General features: G+C 41.6%; 1 protein-coding gene across 4 annotated transcripts in view; it reads left to right on the plus strand.

The window, feature by feature from the left end:
• The first annotated feature begins 595 nt into the window (after window positions 1-595).
• Window positions 596-16,619, plus strand: part of clstn1 (calsyntenin 1) — a 34,232-nt gene continuing 18,208 nt past the window's right edge. For 2 of the 4 annotated variants that reach the window (XM_005732894.2, XM_005732896.1), the window contains exons 1-2: window positions 596-986; window positions 15,824-15,946. In XM_005732894.2, coding sequence (XP_005732951.1) covers window positions 905-986; window positions 15,824-15,946 — 205 coding nt within the window. In that variant the 5' untranslated portion in view covers window positions 596-904. The remainder of the gene's footprint in view (window positions 987-15,823; window positions 15,947-16,619) is intronic. The other 2 variants (XM_005732895.2, XM_005732897.1) reach the window with 1 other exon arrangement.

A 16,619-nucleotide genomic window follows, 5' to 3' on the forward strand; every position in this document is an offset into this window, starting at 1 on the left:
TATTCATTTGATCCTAGTGCATGTGAGTTATGGTTATTTAAGCAACTGGCCTAATATGGATGTTTTCTGATACTTAAATATGGATGCATTTAAAATGTACGATGTGCCATGCATTCCGGCGCTTCTCATACATGAATGTGTTTACCTGCTATGGGGACTGATAAACTCATATTTCCTTTCCCTACACACAGCCTTACATTTGATTGGCACCCAGAACACTCGATTCAATATTTAAACTAAACTTTAACACATAACTATAAGTAATCTTCCCTGTAACAGCGCAGCATTTATTTTACTTCAGGTTTGGTACTTCTCCCCCAAATGTAAAAAATAGACAGATGCTGTGACAGATGCGGTTTTCCTAATAGATAATATTGAATTTTGCTCTCATACGATAAAGTTAATTAAATACAGTTTTATTTAGGCTGTCCTTCTTCGTTTAATATCGGGAATCCCAGCTTCCTTGATACATTTGATACGTACGAGTCTGTTTTGATACATTTAACATTACATTAGGTGAAACAATCTCAATACACGCCTCCTTTTTGTATTTACACTGTGACTAGGTGGTTGCTTAATACACAAACGGTGTCATCGGGCGCACACCCATGAGTAAGATTTAGGACTGTGTGTATTTTGGTACATCCGGACAGGTCTGGGAATTCTTTCCGACAGTCCCTGAACGCCTCGAGCTGCAAAACTGCGAGAGAAGCGGTGATTGAAGAGGATAGCAGAGCGGCGGTGGCGACGACGACGGCCATCTTAGAGCTACCGTGGTAACCGACACACTCATCTCCTGGATTTAATTTTTCATGTGAGACAAACACTCCGCCTGACTGACGAAGGGAAGAGGAAGAAGAAGACGGCTGTTTTTAACTTCGCCGCGGTTGAACTCGAAGTCGGGATGCGGTTCCGAGGGAACAAGCAATTTGCATCCGCAGTCGGACTGGTCCTCGGACTATTATGTGCGGTGGAGGCAGCTAAAGGTAACCAAGCTGGGATTTAGATCCCGTTGTGTCTCGTGAGTGTCAGAGGCAGACAGTCTTTTATTTCATTTTATTGTTTGGTTGCGGCTGTCTGAAGCCACAGTCGCTCCAGGACGCTGAAGGTTACAAAGAGCGGTTAGCAGACAGGGGCTGTGCGGTCCTTAGGGGGGATGCGTGTCCAGTAACCTGCTCCGGGATTGCCAGCCCCGGAGCCGCAGCGGATGGATGTGGCGAAGTATCCCGCCGGTGGACAAGTGCATCCCGCGATGCTTTGTCCAGTGCAGCCTGAAGCAGAGGGAAATTAGCCATTATGGTCCAACTGCACTTATTCCCTGCCCTGCTTAACATTGCCTCCTTAGTGCAAGAAGTGTGTCGCTTTATGAGATAATATCGAGGCTGTGAATGACCCCCTTCTGTCATCCGCATCGATTCTATTTTTGGCATCTAGTCACTTCTTTGTACTCCTTTTTTTTTATCTTTGTGTTTTGTATTATTAGGATTAAAAATCCGCTTCAGCCGCTGCATGCTTTGTAATATTGCCCGTGGCTGGCACTCCCTGTACTAATCTTGTTTTTAAATACGTTTGAGTACATCTGGATTAGGGCTAGTGGTGATATGTTTCTTTACCCCCAACCCACCCAGTTTTTTTGTGTGTGTGTGTGTCTGTTTTATGGCCATGCTGTTAAAACCACGCAGGTTTATTTTTCCATTAGTGGGTTTAATACTTGGGGTTTGGCAACGTTGTGTTCGCACCAGGATCGAGTGGCTTGGTTGGCTGCGCATTGCAGATCCTCTTCACCCTGTCCCTGTTTCGTCGGTAGATTTAAAAAATTCATGTCGTGTGATCACGGGCTTAAAGTGGGGGGAAAACACACACACGCTCAGTAGGTCTGGGCCTACTTTTGTGCAGAAACTATGCAAGACCCGAAAGTGCATCTGCCCTCTTCTTGTGCAACGTCACCGGTGGGCATTTGCTGCAGGGCGGTCCACCTCTCCTGCTCTACAGTGGCTCCAATCTGACCACCGTCGATGCGTGATTTACACATCGTGTTTCATCGTTGAACTCCCAATCGGCGCACTCCCTAGCGTGAGCTTCCTGTTTCAGGGTGTGTAGAGGCAGGTGCGACTTAATCACCGGCCATATCGGCATGCCCAGGCAGGGCTACAGAAGCCAGGGTGTGCTTTTGTCTTTGACAGTTATTGTGATGAGAATACAGGCGGTGAAATAGACACAGATTTTAAAAAATGTCTGCACAAATAAAGGGTGGGGTGGGGGGATTATTCTAGTCGTAATTCTCTTGTTTCCAGGTTAAGCAGCTGGGAATGCACCGCTTGTACAGCAGTAACTTCATTTCTTTTTCCATCTATCAAAAGAAAGAAAAGGCCTGTAGCACCTAGGCCTGGATAGTGTGGCTGCCTTTTAATGATCTACTAAAGAGCGTGCGTGAATGCATGCGTGCAAAGTGCACCTGCTGCCTTTCCTGTGCTTATCAGCGGACAATACCTGTGAACTGGGCATCTTGATGTTGGCTTATCTTTTATTAACCAAAGATTACTTGCTTGTTTGTTTGCACTCTTCCCTACAGCTTTGTTTTCATTGCTTTTTTTCCTTCTCATTACCAGCCATCTCACAGCACATGAAGAAACCAGACAGTCCTTGGGTAGTGGTTCTTGTTCCCTTCTCTCGGTGTTAGCAAATATTAGCACTATGGAAACTGATTGAGCTGAAAAGCTTGGCACAAACAGGTGATTTGGCAAACTCTGACCCACAACTCAGACCGAACACGGCCGTAAGACGTTAAGGATGTGTTGAAACGCTATCTTTTTGGCTCCACCTATGATCATATGATCCATCAGATTGCCGGTGAGGAAATTCTGGTGTGTGTACCACTAAAGTCAGGAGCCAAACAGACACATCACTTGTTTTTCCGAGGTCTTACCCGTGTAACTTATTTAGTTTTCTGTATACTGTGAGCAGCGGCTGTGTGTCTCCCATGCTCCAGAGTCAAAACATTAGGTCTGCTGGGATGCATGAGTTTGTTCTGTGCACACAGGGTCAGACAAAAGAGAGGCCGGCTTGTTGGGAAGTTCCTTCATTCATCATTGAATTAAGCAATTGTAGTTGAACAAATCGGATGCCCTGCTTTGTGGGGTGCAGAGTTAACATATGTGTCCTTCTCACATTGCTGGGGCTTTTTCAAGTCAGAGATTCCCCCCCCCCCCCCCCAAAGAAGCCCACCACCAATCAATAGTTACAGTTAAAACGATGTAAATAGACTATTTAACAGCTCAGCTCTGAGGTGTCTTATGGCAACCTCATTAAAACATTCTTCAATGGTGTAATTAGCTCAATTAATCAGTTATTACGTCAACATTTTGCTCAAATTACTAAGAATTTCATTTGTAATCTAATCACTTATCTCGTGCTTTTTCATGGTTAAACAAAAGCTTCATTGCAAAAATGCTGCACTGATTGAAACTGCTTGCCAGGCTTATAAAAAGCCCCTCATTCCAGGGATCAGAGCATCCCAGACACCAAGTGATGGATGATTGCCATTTGTGACTTTGCTGACCTTGAAGGAAATATATACTCTAACATTTTCTACATGCTGCCGACTGTCTCAATGGAGCCCATTTCAAGCCTTCAAACTAGCAGCGATCCGGCTGACGTATGTTATCTTGCCGTGTTATGGCAAGCAGAAACTATGTGGATGCACACAGCTGACAATGACTGCATTGTTTGCCTCTTCCATGCAGCTCGAGAACCACTGTGGTTCCTGCTATTCAGAGTCAGTCCAGAGACTTGTGTTTTTCCTTAGAAAGTATGCCAGTAAGTATGGGATTGGGACAAAATATTGATAAAGTCATATCTCGCTGTTTGCTCTCGAGATGCAATTATCGGGTGAAAATGTCGATCTTTTAATAAAACGTGCAGCAGCGGCTCTAAGCAGTTTCCCCTGATAGTTTGTCTTAGTAGAGTCACCGCTTTATGACTCCTCCTCGTGGTGCTTATCAAATGATTGATGGTAAACTGAACCGAGGCTGCAGTGAAAAAGAAATTTAAGGGGGAAAAAAGACAAATCGCACATTTAATTTCACACATTCTTGAAACTGAATGCAAATTATAATAAATATGCACAGACCACACTGCAGTGAGTTAATGCATCACTCTTGCTTTTTGCTTTGTTTTTTGTCTTTAATTATGCAAATATTGTGATGTATTGTAGGCAGTTGAGTCTCAGAGTTGCTCATTGAGGCGTTATCATGGTCTCAGCATACAGTGATATTAGTTAGACGGCATGGCAGCAGCTTAAGATCCAAAAGTGTGATGTAGCGCTGAAATTAAAACTGAGCTCTCACTTAATTAGCTGATACGTGTGTTGCATAAAAGATGGGTTGCTTTAACATTATTTTAAGTTGTTGAAGAAGGAAGCATCTAGAAAGAACTCACAGGAGGGGGGAACACACGTAGCTTTCCTGAAACATGATAAAAATATGAAACGCATATCCCTTTTTTTCTTTAAACTGTTTGAATAACAAAAATACAAACCTGATTGTGACTCGCTCTGTCATTTATTCTTAATTTCCCATTCACCCATTAATCCTTTCATCAGAAAAGCATGTTTGAACTAGGTGTGAACAGCTCCACAGGGCTACAGGAAGGTGGATGCTTTCAGTGCAATTACTGCCTTGTTTTCAGAAACTTTGCGCGCTTAATGTTTCTTTGTTATACTGGTGCACCACTCGCTGCGAAAATGTTTTGGGTGCATGCCATGAAAAACTGATTACATATTTAGATTGTGTAAAGGTAGTTAGTTTTAAATACATCATGCCCACCACACATTGGAAGTTTTCTGCTTATCGAGTTCAGGTATTTAGGTAAAGGTAGCCATGTTTGCAAGGATTAAAAGCCTCAATGATTAAAATGCTTCATGCAAACCCACCAATTAGAAGAATCCTGCCTTTGTTGAAGCTAGTGGTAGAGACGGAGCGAAACAAAACTGGTCTGTATCTGACAAACCTTTTATTGGAAATCAGAGCCATTACTACTTCGACTATTTCTGGAAAGTTAGACAATTGTGTGCATGCGAAAATTCCTTTTTGTTTTGTTTTTTGCTCAAATGGTTCATGTGTATGCTCTTCATCGGCTAGCCTCATGTAGGATCCATGTTAAGAGTGAAGCTCTAATATGAATTTTAATCAGATTGAAGAAATTTTGCACATTTAACACGGCTAGTGGGCAAGAAGTTGGGTGCACCCTGGTCAGGTCGGTTAGCAGTTTGTGGCATTCCTACAGCCAATTTAGAATCAGCATTTAAAGTAACAAACATGTCTTTGGACTGTGGGAGGAAACCAGAGGATATATCTTGGATATAAATGGGTACAATGTGACGATCCTGGAAAAAAAGAAAGAAAGAAAACGGTACTTTGTTCTTCTTGGCACAGAATTTAAGGGTCACACATTTTATTGTGAATGGCTACAGGGTGATATAATTAAACCTAGTCGTCTGGGTCATGGCCTACACCAGATTTCATTAAAAATGTATTCACTGAGATCAACGAACATCATGTCCAAGCTGGATTTAATATTGAATGTTTCTTCTGTGGAGACTCACAAGAAACATTACAAAAAAAGTTGCCCTCTTTTGGCCTGAATAACAGTTTGCTTGCCCTGAAGGGAAGCTCCAGTCACACTCGTTACCTCTTAACATTTTTCAGTATTTATTCAGAGATTTCTCAGAGGAACAAAGGGCTTTTATTGGCTAGATGTTGGGGGGGGGGGTCGGGATCTCGACTGATCACGTCACAGTGCGGTCACTGTTCATGGACTGGCGCCTCAAGCCCCTGAAGAATGTGTGTATGAGTTAATCCCCCGAGAGTGCTAAGCATTTCCATTTGGTAGTTTGCCACTTAGGCCACGACAATACTGGACTCAATTTGTGTCTGTGATGACTTTCCTCTCATTGGTGCCTTCAGGAGCTGAAAGGAGTCAGTGAACTGTCAAGAATGGGTCATTCAGTTGTGAATATTAAGCCGGCCAGAATACTGGGAAGTTGTGTCGGCCACCAAGAAAGGAGTCTGGAGTCAAGTCAGCCTGTGGTTGTTAACTTTTGCGTGAGATATAAAAATAACAACGTGAGAAAGTGCTTTTTCATTAATTTCCCCGCTTAAATCTGCCTTAAATCTTTTTTTTTTTCATATCTCTTTCTGCATTTGAAACTAACACTGCAATAAACTATCCAGGTCTGCAGAGAATGTAATAAAAATATCCCCTTTCCTCATAAAAATGTCAAAAGTGAAACCGAATGCATAGAATGCCGTAAAGTAATAGCCAGTGATGATTATCCTATTGTGTTATTTCTATAAAAGTGTAATAAAAACCAGAGCGAACAGGGTTTAACTGAGTCCAGCAGCTTATCTGGCTGTTACCTCCTACCATTGCTGCCGGGCGAAGATATTAACCCGCTCAGCTATTCACATTTAGGCGTGTTCTCATTAAGATTTGGTTTCCCTGAGAAGCAGGTAACCAGAGAGCACATCACCTGCCGCAGGTCGGCTACACCCGAGCATCTGGGTAGTTTCGTCTGTTTTTCTCTTGTGTTTTCACTCTCACTGGCCCCTTTTGTGCAGCTCGCACAGAGAGGTGATTGAGTTGCGTTCAAGGCCCCGCAGCTCCCCACCCCCGCTTCAGAGGACCGCTGTGTCGTCCGGGGTGTGTTCACTTTGTTGGGCGGTTGTGACTGCACGGAGGACAAACAAATGTTGTTGCCTGGCAGGGAAACTGAGAGGCTCTCCTGTGTGAGCCGAGTGTTTAAGGAGTGAAGGGGGCCTGAAGTCTGGGCTGCGTTTAAGGGTCTTCGGGGTTCTGTGAACAGTCCACAGTCTGTGATGGAAGTAGCTTACGTCAACAAGCTCCAGAGCTTTTAAGGCAAGGCAAACAGAGAAGTGTGCCTGCTTTTTCACACCGTGAGCAGATTATTCTTTGATTATTTCTGATCCACAAAAATGGACTAAATCAAGTCATTCCTTGGCTCACATTTGCAAGCATCACATACCTTAAGCTGTTTGGCCACAGCTTCGGTTTTACTGTGCTGCCTTAAATCCCTGAAGTTGTCATCTAATTTGCAACGAAGACACAGCTGTCTATGAGGCAAACTTTTCTTCTGGCTAGCACAAAATTATTGAATACTTTTACATAGTTAAAATGCATATGCTGAGGCAGGGGATATAGCTGGGCCATTCAGCATATTCTTTTGTTAGAATAATGTTTATTTAAGTTTCTAGACTCTCCATGAAAAACCCATAAGGTCTGACTATCGCCTCAGTGCACACACTCCCTCCTTCTTTTCTCAGTGCAGCTACTCCTGCAGCTAATGGGACAAATGTGATCAACCTGGCAACAACAGGCTTTATTTAGTCTCAGACAACACACTCTGCACGCGCTGCTTGTAGACCATTCAGCCACTTGTATTCCCTTGATTGGCCAATTTTTCTACTAAGTTCATTATATTTCTGTCTGGTTAATCAATCAGTGGAATGAGGCTGATTATTCACTGTGTGTGTGTGTGTGTGTGTGTGTGTGTTATATCATAAATAAAATTTCCATATACTTGGATGTATGTGATAGGCATGAATGAATGCTCTAATTGTTGCTGCACAAAGGGTAAGTGTTGCTCTGGTGTGACCAGCCATAGCTCTGCATTTGCATGTAATCAAACAAGATTTCAAGACTTGCAGGCTGCCGGCCTGTCAAATATAAAATCGACGAAGCAGACCTCCACTGAATGTCACAGGCCTCACGTGTGACTGCAGCATCATCATTACACAACAGGTCCTCGGAGGTTCCCAGGCATTACGAGGCTTGATCTGATAATTACAGACTGATCATCTGCTGCTATCATGCAGCTACAATCTGGACAGCTGTGGCATTTTTCTCTGGTTCTTCTAGAGTAAGGACGAGTGAGCCGTGTTCTTATTGTGTTTGGTTTAATCTGTACTGTTAGGGAGGATTATACAATGAAGTGAAAACTTTTGGCAAGTGGTTTGAGATTAAGATTTTTATCGTTGTGTTTCCCTTAGGGGAAATATGTTGTGGGCTCAGAGTTGCTGCCACAGAGTGTTGGTGTTGGGGAGGAGGATTCACAGTCCTGGCATAGATGGAGAACGAGTGTAAAGGCTGCCTATTGAATCTCAGGATTACCAGCACCTATTGTGACTCTAATGTTCTCGCAGGAAGTATTTCATCACGGTTAATAGGCCAAACTGTATAGGTTAGGCTTCTATAAAAGAGCAAGGCAACCATAGTCGGGACTTTGTCTTTGTGTCCAAGTGAATGGACAGCATGTAACCCAGTGCAACTCCACCACAGATTTGAGGTTTTCTGTTGTTTACTTTATTTCTTTTGAGCAGATTTGATCTCTATCTAGCTGCAGCACTTGCCAATCGTGATTTAGTATATATGAAAATTGAAACCTAATATGCTGAAAAGGAAAACACATGACAAGGAAAACACAAATCTTCATTTCAAGTCCTCAAATGCCCCTCTGCTTCATGAGAGCTCAGTGCAGGTGGCAGAGACGCAGAGCTGATTAGTCGAAGGCATGCCACAGCACAGCTTGGCGCACACAGACAAATCGAGTACTTGATCCTGGTCCATCTGTGTCATCAGTCAGCTGTGTTTCAACTTTGCTCTCCAAAATGTTCTCGATCTCTGCAGTTCTTCCTGTCATTTGAGCATCTTTTATGCTCACAGCTTAACCCTGTCTCATGGTAGCGCACGCTGAAAACCATGTCCATCCGTTATATCAGCACTGGTGTGGCAGTATTGTCTGGGTGGCGACACTTATCGTTCAGGAGAATACTGTGGCAGCTACCTGCGCTTTAATGGCGGACATAAATAGAACTGACTGTGTGATAAAGATGTGGCGTTACGCAAAGTGGCCAACGTGGAGGGCATACTGGTGCCATTCTATGCTTTCAGCGTCCACTAGGATCTGCTTTGGTTCCTATGATGTAAATTTCAGCATCAAACGGTGTGGATCTGGAGGGACCAGTGAACAGATAATTTACATTACAATAAACCACTTATGCTTGCGCCCAAGCAGCAGACTTCAAAGAAGTGTAGGAATGGCTACCCGGCTGTCGGGTCTCCATGTGTACTTGTCCATATCCACAACTGGGTATAATCTAGGCTTTAGTCTTGTCGTGGTATCATGGTCACCTCTGTACAAATAGTATATTGGTTTACAAATCATCTAAGAATTGAAAGATGCTGGTTTCAATCCTGGGAAGAGACACAAGTCCCTTTGGAATTGCATCAAGAAGGGCATCTGGCTCAAAAATCTGCCAAATCAAACATGTGACTCTACCTGTTGTCGTGCCCCCCCTCACCCTTGTGAATAAGGGAGCCCGATGAAAGTAGCTCCATGCCGACCTCTACATGTACACGATCAGAATTTGGCAGGAATTTGTTTTCTCCAGGTTTCTTTGATGTCTTTATATCTCGCTCGTTGCACGACCTTGTCATTGAATGAAATAGACGCATCCCATTATAGGATTAAATGACATTGGCCTTATTTGCTGTGTAACAGGATTGCATGGCGCTGTGTGGTTGCCGGCCTGGAAGTGCATCCAGTGGCCCACCATCTGTGCACATTTAGTAATAATATCTCGATATGTGTGTTTGTCTCCAGCTTCTGACACATTCATCCCTCAGAGGCTTCTTGTACATTTTCATTTTTCCCGTGTCTATCTTTCTGTGTTTTGTGAACTTATTTGTATTCATGGTTATTGGCGGGGGGATAATGCTGCCTGAAAAGACTTTATTACAACGCAAAAGGCCAAGATTGGTTTCAAATGTCTGTGTATTTATGGCCCAGCTCTGCATATAACATTTATACTGAGTACAAAGACTTGCTTGTGTTAAAAATAGGATGGTGAATAACTAGTCCATTTTTCTCTTAATCTTTAAATATATGCATGTGTGTGCAGTGGTTAAAAATGGCTTTCCTTTTCTGTTCACCTTTTACCTGATAAGTCTGCACCACAGAATTTAAATGACACGCTAAATGTGGTTAATGATGCACCATCCCTACTGTTTATTTCTCTAGGCATCTTAAAAATGAGCGTGTTTCTTTTCAGTCTGTCGCAGTGATAATGGGGCCAGATATTTTTTTTTTTTTTTTTTTAAGAGCTTTATTTTGCATCCCGTTAAAAATGGATTTAACGCGAAACTACTTTGTTCCTTGTTGCTGTGACTTCTTTTGAGCCTTTTAACTCAGAGAGCATCTTGGCAGCTCCTGCGGGCAGTTATTTTATGACCAGGACGTAAAAACTTCATGTATAGAATCACCAGCCAGTAAATGCTTGAAGTTTGTTGACTTTGCTTAAAATTATGGGGAGGTTTTTGGGGGTTTTTTCAGTTTGATAGTTTGACATTACAGGTTTATGTACGGCTAAAATCAGAGTGGCGGCACAATCGTGATTTCTGGTGTGTTCCACTGGAGCACTTCAAGAAAAATCACATCATAATTCACGTATACTTGGTTACATTTATATGACAGTATTGAGTAGATATATCACTACACAGTTAAAACTGTGGTGGACCTCCTCTTTGCACTTGCGGCAGTGCAGCAAAACAATTGTAAATGTAATATAAAATTACTGAGGGGCTCTTTGGGAGAGAGGTGCAGCATATCCACTACTTTTGGTATCATAGAATATATTTATGATTACGGTTCTTTAAGTGCTTTTTCTTTCTCTGTCTCCAATTTCGGCCTCCAGTTTTCTTTTCTGCTCTTTCACATGTGAAAAACTATTCTGATTAATTTTCAGTGATTTTTGATGATCAAATAAAAATTCAGTTTAACAAATTTTAGGATTAGCTGCTTATCATTTTTAACATGGTCATTTTTGGCATTAAAAAATACAATTAAGATTAGTTGGTGGTTAATATAACTAGTGTAAAGAAATCAGATTTATTTTATTTGTTTTTTGCTAACACAAGACACAGTAAGGCCAGTTTATCAGTTTAATGTTAATCACTCACAAGAAGGTATCAGCTTTCTGCTGAATTATATGCTTTGATTTGTATGAAGACTTGAGTCTGCAGGTTATAATTGTGCTGGTTGGGCCTATGCACTGCATTAGATGGATTCATTTCCTGATTAAGTTAAATTAAAGAAATGGCACTCGTCCAGGTTGAAAATCCTCAGTGCTGCAGCAGCAGGCCTTTAACAGGCTGCCTTGTTTCAAAGGCCTTACTTCTAATCTCATCCCAAAGTCTACCCCCGTTTTTCTTTTTTCTTTTTTTTTTTTAAGCAGCCAGTCCATCCCTTAAAACACATCTTCTCCCCTTATAATCAGTATATTATTATTAAGTAAGTAAATTATTCAGATTTGCTCATGTTCCTCTGTGTCAAATGTTGTCACTACTCACTGCAGGCTTGATGAAGCGATCTTGTCAAAAAGGCTTTGTTGGCAATTTCATGCAATCCATGTGAGATTTCCCACTTTAAATAAAAATAATGTTTTAGATTTGATTTCCTGGGAAGTGTCTGTTTGATTTGGGCTGTGTTTTTTGACAGCAGTACGGTAGCGGTAATCTGTCAAAGGTGTGCCATCTGTTTTCTCAGACATGTTAACATTTTCTCGCAGGCGTATACATCACTATTAATTATTTTTAGTTTTGTGTTATACAAAAAGCATGCTTCAAACTCAAACTTATAGCACAATAGGTTTGCACAATTAGACAAACACATTTATAAGCTACAATATCTGTGAGTAACTCCAGCCAGTTAGAGTATTCACACAGGACGTCTTGAGGTGTCCTGTGGTGTCTGGCACCCTAGATTGTTGGCAGCAAAACCTTTTTGATTAGGGCAGGTGAAACGGATCAACATAACATCTTTAGGAATCTCAGGACTCAAGGTTGCCCAAAAGAAGTAGAGTTGTCACATGGCAAGATGTTCCGTGCTATACACCTGTCTGTCTGAGAGTTTTTTCTTCATCTACCTTTTTTTATTTCCTTTTTTTTTTCTTGAGGGGAATGGAGGCATTCCACTTGGCATTTTTGCTGTCTCAGTGGGTTGTCTTCTTGAGAATAAAAGCCTGTACAGCTATAAATAATTTAAATGGCTCATTGAAGCTATCATTTGGGGTTGGGCTCCATTCTGCACATCCTTTTTTCACTGATTGCCGTCTTTGCTCTGTAAAAGAAGGAATTCGGGGACGTCCTCTGTATCCTCAGTGTTGAATTTTAAAACCTCATTATATATCAGTAAAGATGTGGGTTGACCACCATTAGACTAGCTACCAGGTTTTTTCCAAGGTTTTCTAGTCCTAGTAAGCATTATAGGCAGAGATCACCCTCACGAACTTCTGATGCACAAAACACATACACCTCTGTGAATATATCTCCAACTGGATCAATAGTTGCCAGTAGAAAAATGGTATCTGTCACCTAGCATTGATAAGTAAATGGGCATTGTGTTTAATATATTGGGGCAAATAACTCTTAACTAGTGCAATTCATTGCTATTCTATCTGAGAGATGTCCTGTTTGGTTCATCTCATGGGCGATCGTGGCTCAAGAGTTGAGAGTTCGCCTTGTAATCGGAAGGTTGCCGGTTCGAGCCCCTGCTTGGACAGTCTCAGTCGTTGTGTCCTTGGGCAAGACACTTCACCCGTTGCCTACTAGTGGTGGTCAGAGGGCCCGGTGGCGCCAGTGTGGCCCGGTGGCGCCAGTGTGGCCCGGTGGCGCCAGTGTGGCCCGGCCTTGCCTCTGTCAGTGCGCCCCAGGGCAACTGTGGCTACAATGTAGCTTGTCATCACCAGTGTGTGAATGGGTGGATGACTGGATATGTAAAGTGCTATACAAATACAGGCAAGATTGCAGGTTTATACAAAACATTTCAGAGTCTTGGAGGATACTGCATGACCTCTTGCCATTTAGTATTAGTCCTGAAGGCCATAAAGGACTCGTGAACAAATGTGATCATGTGACCTAGCTCACAGTAAGTGTGAGTCTGAAGAAGCTAGAGCTGATTATTGTAGTACTGGTCTGTTCTGGCAATCTGTCTGAAGATATCCACTTCACTTCAGGGTCACGAGATGCAAAGACTATTCGTTAGGCTCGATCAAATCAAAAATTACTGGCAGGCAAAGCAGCGCCTTCAATTAAGGCACTGGTGTAAAGTTGTGTCAAATAAAATGTTTTTTATATTGTTAAAGACTCAATTTGAGTTAACATAGTGACGTTTAAACTCAGTTTGTTGTCATAGCTGTGCAGTATTTCTGTCCTTGCTAAGACTAGACTTGAGGTTATTACATATTGTACGGATCAGACACACTTTTAACGGGTTATCAACTGTTTCATAATGATTATTTAATGTCACAGCCTGTATAAAGTGAATAATTGTTGTAAGTCATGATTGAAAATCCTTGCTTGGTAGATTGTGCCAAATTCCTTCGCTGTAAGGCTATCTAACTAATTTCTGGGTAATACTGCTAATGCTTGGTGATGCGTGTGTCGTACAAATCCCGTGCAAGTAGCTTGTAATTAATTTCCATTGATTGTGCAATAACTGAGAATTACACTTAATTATGCAATGACACAAATGCAATTCATTTGCTTCACTGAAATTGGATTTGGCAGGCTGTCACCAAATGTCATCTGAAAACATTTACATTGTGCGTTTATGCTTGTGTGGGTTTTCTGTTTACATCTGTGGTTACTATTTAAAGCTCATAATGTAATTGTAGCCCAGACTCTCTTGGAGAACATCAGGCACCTTCCTATTAGTAAAGTAATTTCACTGCATGCCATATTGCAATTGCTATGTAACTGTAAAAAGTCAGGTAGGAAAAACAACCAGAAACAACCAGAAATGTAAAAATGTAATTTTGAGCTTTTAAACAAGGTGATTAAAGGAGAATATGGCTCATGAAATAATTATCATGCTGAGCTATAAGCGTATTTGAGTAACTGCCAATTATGTTTAGTACTGTGCAAAGAGTGTTTGATTATAATTACAGTTTGATGTTATGCCAAAGTTTTTATATTGTGTGAAAAATGCCAAAGTGTGTGTGGACAGATACAAAGCATTGATAATGGACCCTCCCACTGTCTTTTCTTTAAATCCAGTTTGTGTCTGACACTCTCAAAATGGTCCTTTTAATAGCAAACCAGGCTTTTAGAGGCTATTATTTAAGCAGTTCAGCACTGCAATGTTTCCCTGCAGTGTTGTGATTAAAAGTGGAAAAAGCTCATGAAGCAGGTAATTGATGTTTAACTTGTTTGTGGAAAGTCTGTATCTGCCCTATTGCTTTTTGTCTCATCTTAGAAAATTGAATGTTACAGAAAAGGCTTATTTACATCCAACAGCAGCCTGAGGTCACTTCACGTGTGCTTTAACAGCTGTAGCATTCTTATCAATAAAACCCCCAAAAGTGCCTGTATTAACACTGGGAGTTTTTCTCATCTTATTGATTATTAAAAGAGATCACTCTCAATCCTACCTGTTATATAACTGGAAATGTTTCCTATTTGTGAGCCTCCTAATTATGCTGTGATCAATGATTTCCTGCCATTGATTGTTTAGGCTATTGCAGCGCTTCATTGTTAGCAGGGATTAGATTGTTTCTATTCAAATTTACCATCTGAATAAGAACTGCGGTTGGTCGGGGTAGAGGCAGCGTGTCTGAACGGATTTCGGCAAGCTCTGTTTGTTTGTGTCATCACAGTATAAAAAGTAGAGCTCTTATATAATATTTTCTTAATGTGATATTATGCCTGAACTAAAGCTACAATTCCAAAATGCAGTGAATCCAGCGTCAGAGCGATTTGGACGTATTTATGTGTTGTTGTGCCTCGTCTGGTTACCTTTTCGACCGTATCTGTCCCCCACGGCGTGCTGTCAGCCAGCGTCAGCGTCACCTTTGCAGATCAGTAGCACAGGAATACCGCCCTCCCTCGCATTCTGAAGTGCTCGCATATTGGCTGTAAGAGAGCTGTATCTCCCCGCATCAGCGCCATGTTCTGCACCATCCCAAATATGTCACTCACTGCAGCTTTTTACTGCAGCCGCCAGCTACAGCCGAGTCCCGTCTGCAGCTGGGCTTCGTCTCAGGCCGATGAGCACGCAGTGATGTAAACGGCTCGACTGCCGCTCCAAAAACTGGCCTGAAAGTCTTTATCACCCCTGAATCTACTGTCAGGACAAATTAACTCATGTGAACTGTGGATCATGCTTTGTAACTTGTACATCTTAAAACTGAAGCTATAGAAGGATGTTCAATACAGGGTTTTTATTAGTGATGAATATTGATATTATTGATATTCCTATGCATTTGTCATCAGTTTCAACCCTTTAAATCCTGAACCAAAAATTCTTTTATTTTTAATTGAAGCTTGTGAGATTAATTTTTCCTCGCTGATGCTGTCTGAAAAATGTGCCAGTATTGATACACATGCTTGGCGGCACATCAGTGTTGGACCTGCTCCTTCCTTCTATAAACAATGCATGTTCTCATTCCTTCAGGGCTCATTGTTGCCAGTTGCTGTTGTATGTGATCTTTTCTTGTTTTGTGTTGCTTCTAATGTCGTTTCTAAAAATACCATTAAAAGCATCCAAAACCTCATTAAAAATGTATTTAAGCTTCACTGGTGAGGGGAAAGAAAAGTCAGGCCAGCAATGAGATCACACACACACAGTGTCAGTTTGTTATTCAGCATTGGTGAGAGGAAAAACAAGTTGCCAGCTCGATTGTGGACAGATATTTAGTGTTTTTACTTTTTACATACTCTTACATTTTCTCTCTCGCTCTCCCTCTGACAGTTAATAAGCACAAACCATGGATTGAGACAACGTACCATGGGATCGTAACAGAAAATGACGACAAAGTTCTTCTGGACCCTCCTCTGATTGCACTGGACAAAGATGCTCCTCTACGCTACGCAGGTGAGAGAGGGCGTTTAATGCTGCTGCATCTGTTCCTTAACAAGAATTCTTCTTTTCGCACCAAATTACAGAAAAGCTTTGTGACATTATCAAGTATTATGGATGCAGGAAAAACTGCAGGAATAGTTTATAGACTTGAAGAAGAAAAAGAGTCCATCCACTTGCTAAAATCTTATTCTTCTTGATAAATGAAATAGAATAAAGCTTGTTTAACACTTGATTCTTTAAAAAATTACATCTATGTCATGGTTAATGTGTGGAGGTCTCTTTCCCTGCAGGGTGTCTCATTATACATTGCTCGTAATTCTTTCTGTGATACAGGTTGTAATCTTAGATTAGCTATGCACACGGATACAAATCAAAGCAGTGAGTCTGCAGTGAAGAAAGAAGACAGTAACTGTCAGGTCTTAATTGTCAGCTCACTCTTGAATAAGTTCTGCTAACACATTTCTGCACATTAGTTTTTTATGACTTGCCTGCCATACTGATGTACAGTTGGTTACCATATCCTCCAGGCTGAACCTTTTGATATTCAGATCAAAAACTTTTTTCAAGTTTTTCCCCCCCCCTCCCTCTCTCCCACTGTAGAGGCACAATTAGTGTGCTTTATGTACCAAGGCAGCATTAGCTCTGGGGTTTTTAATCACATCAGGCTTGACTTTGGCCATGATTC

Source organism: Pundamilia nyererei, unplaced genomic scaffold (assembly GCF_000239375.1).
Source record: "Pundamilia nyererei isolate P.nyererei 1_Seehausen unplaced genomic scaffold, PunNye1.0 scaffold00049, whole genome shotgun sequence".
Classification (NCBI taxonomy): domain Eukaryota; kingdom Metazoa; phylum Chordata; class Actinopteri; order Cichliformes; family Cichlidae; genus Pundamilia; species Pundamilia nyererei.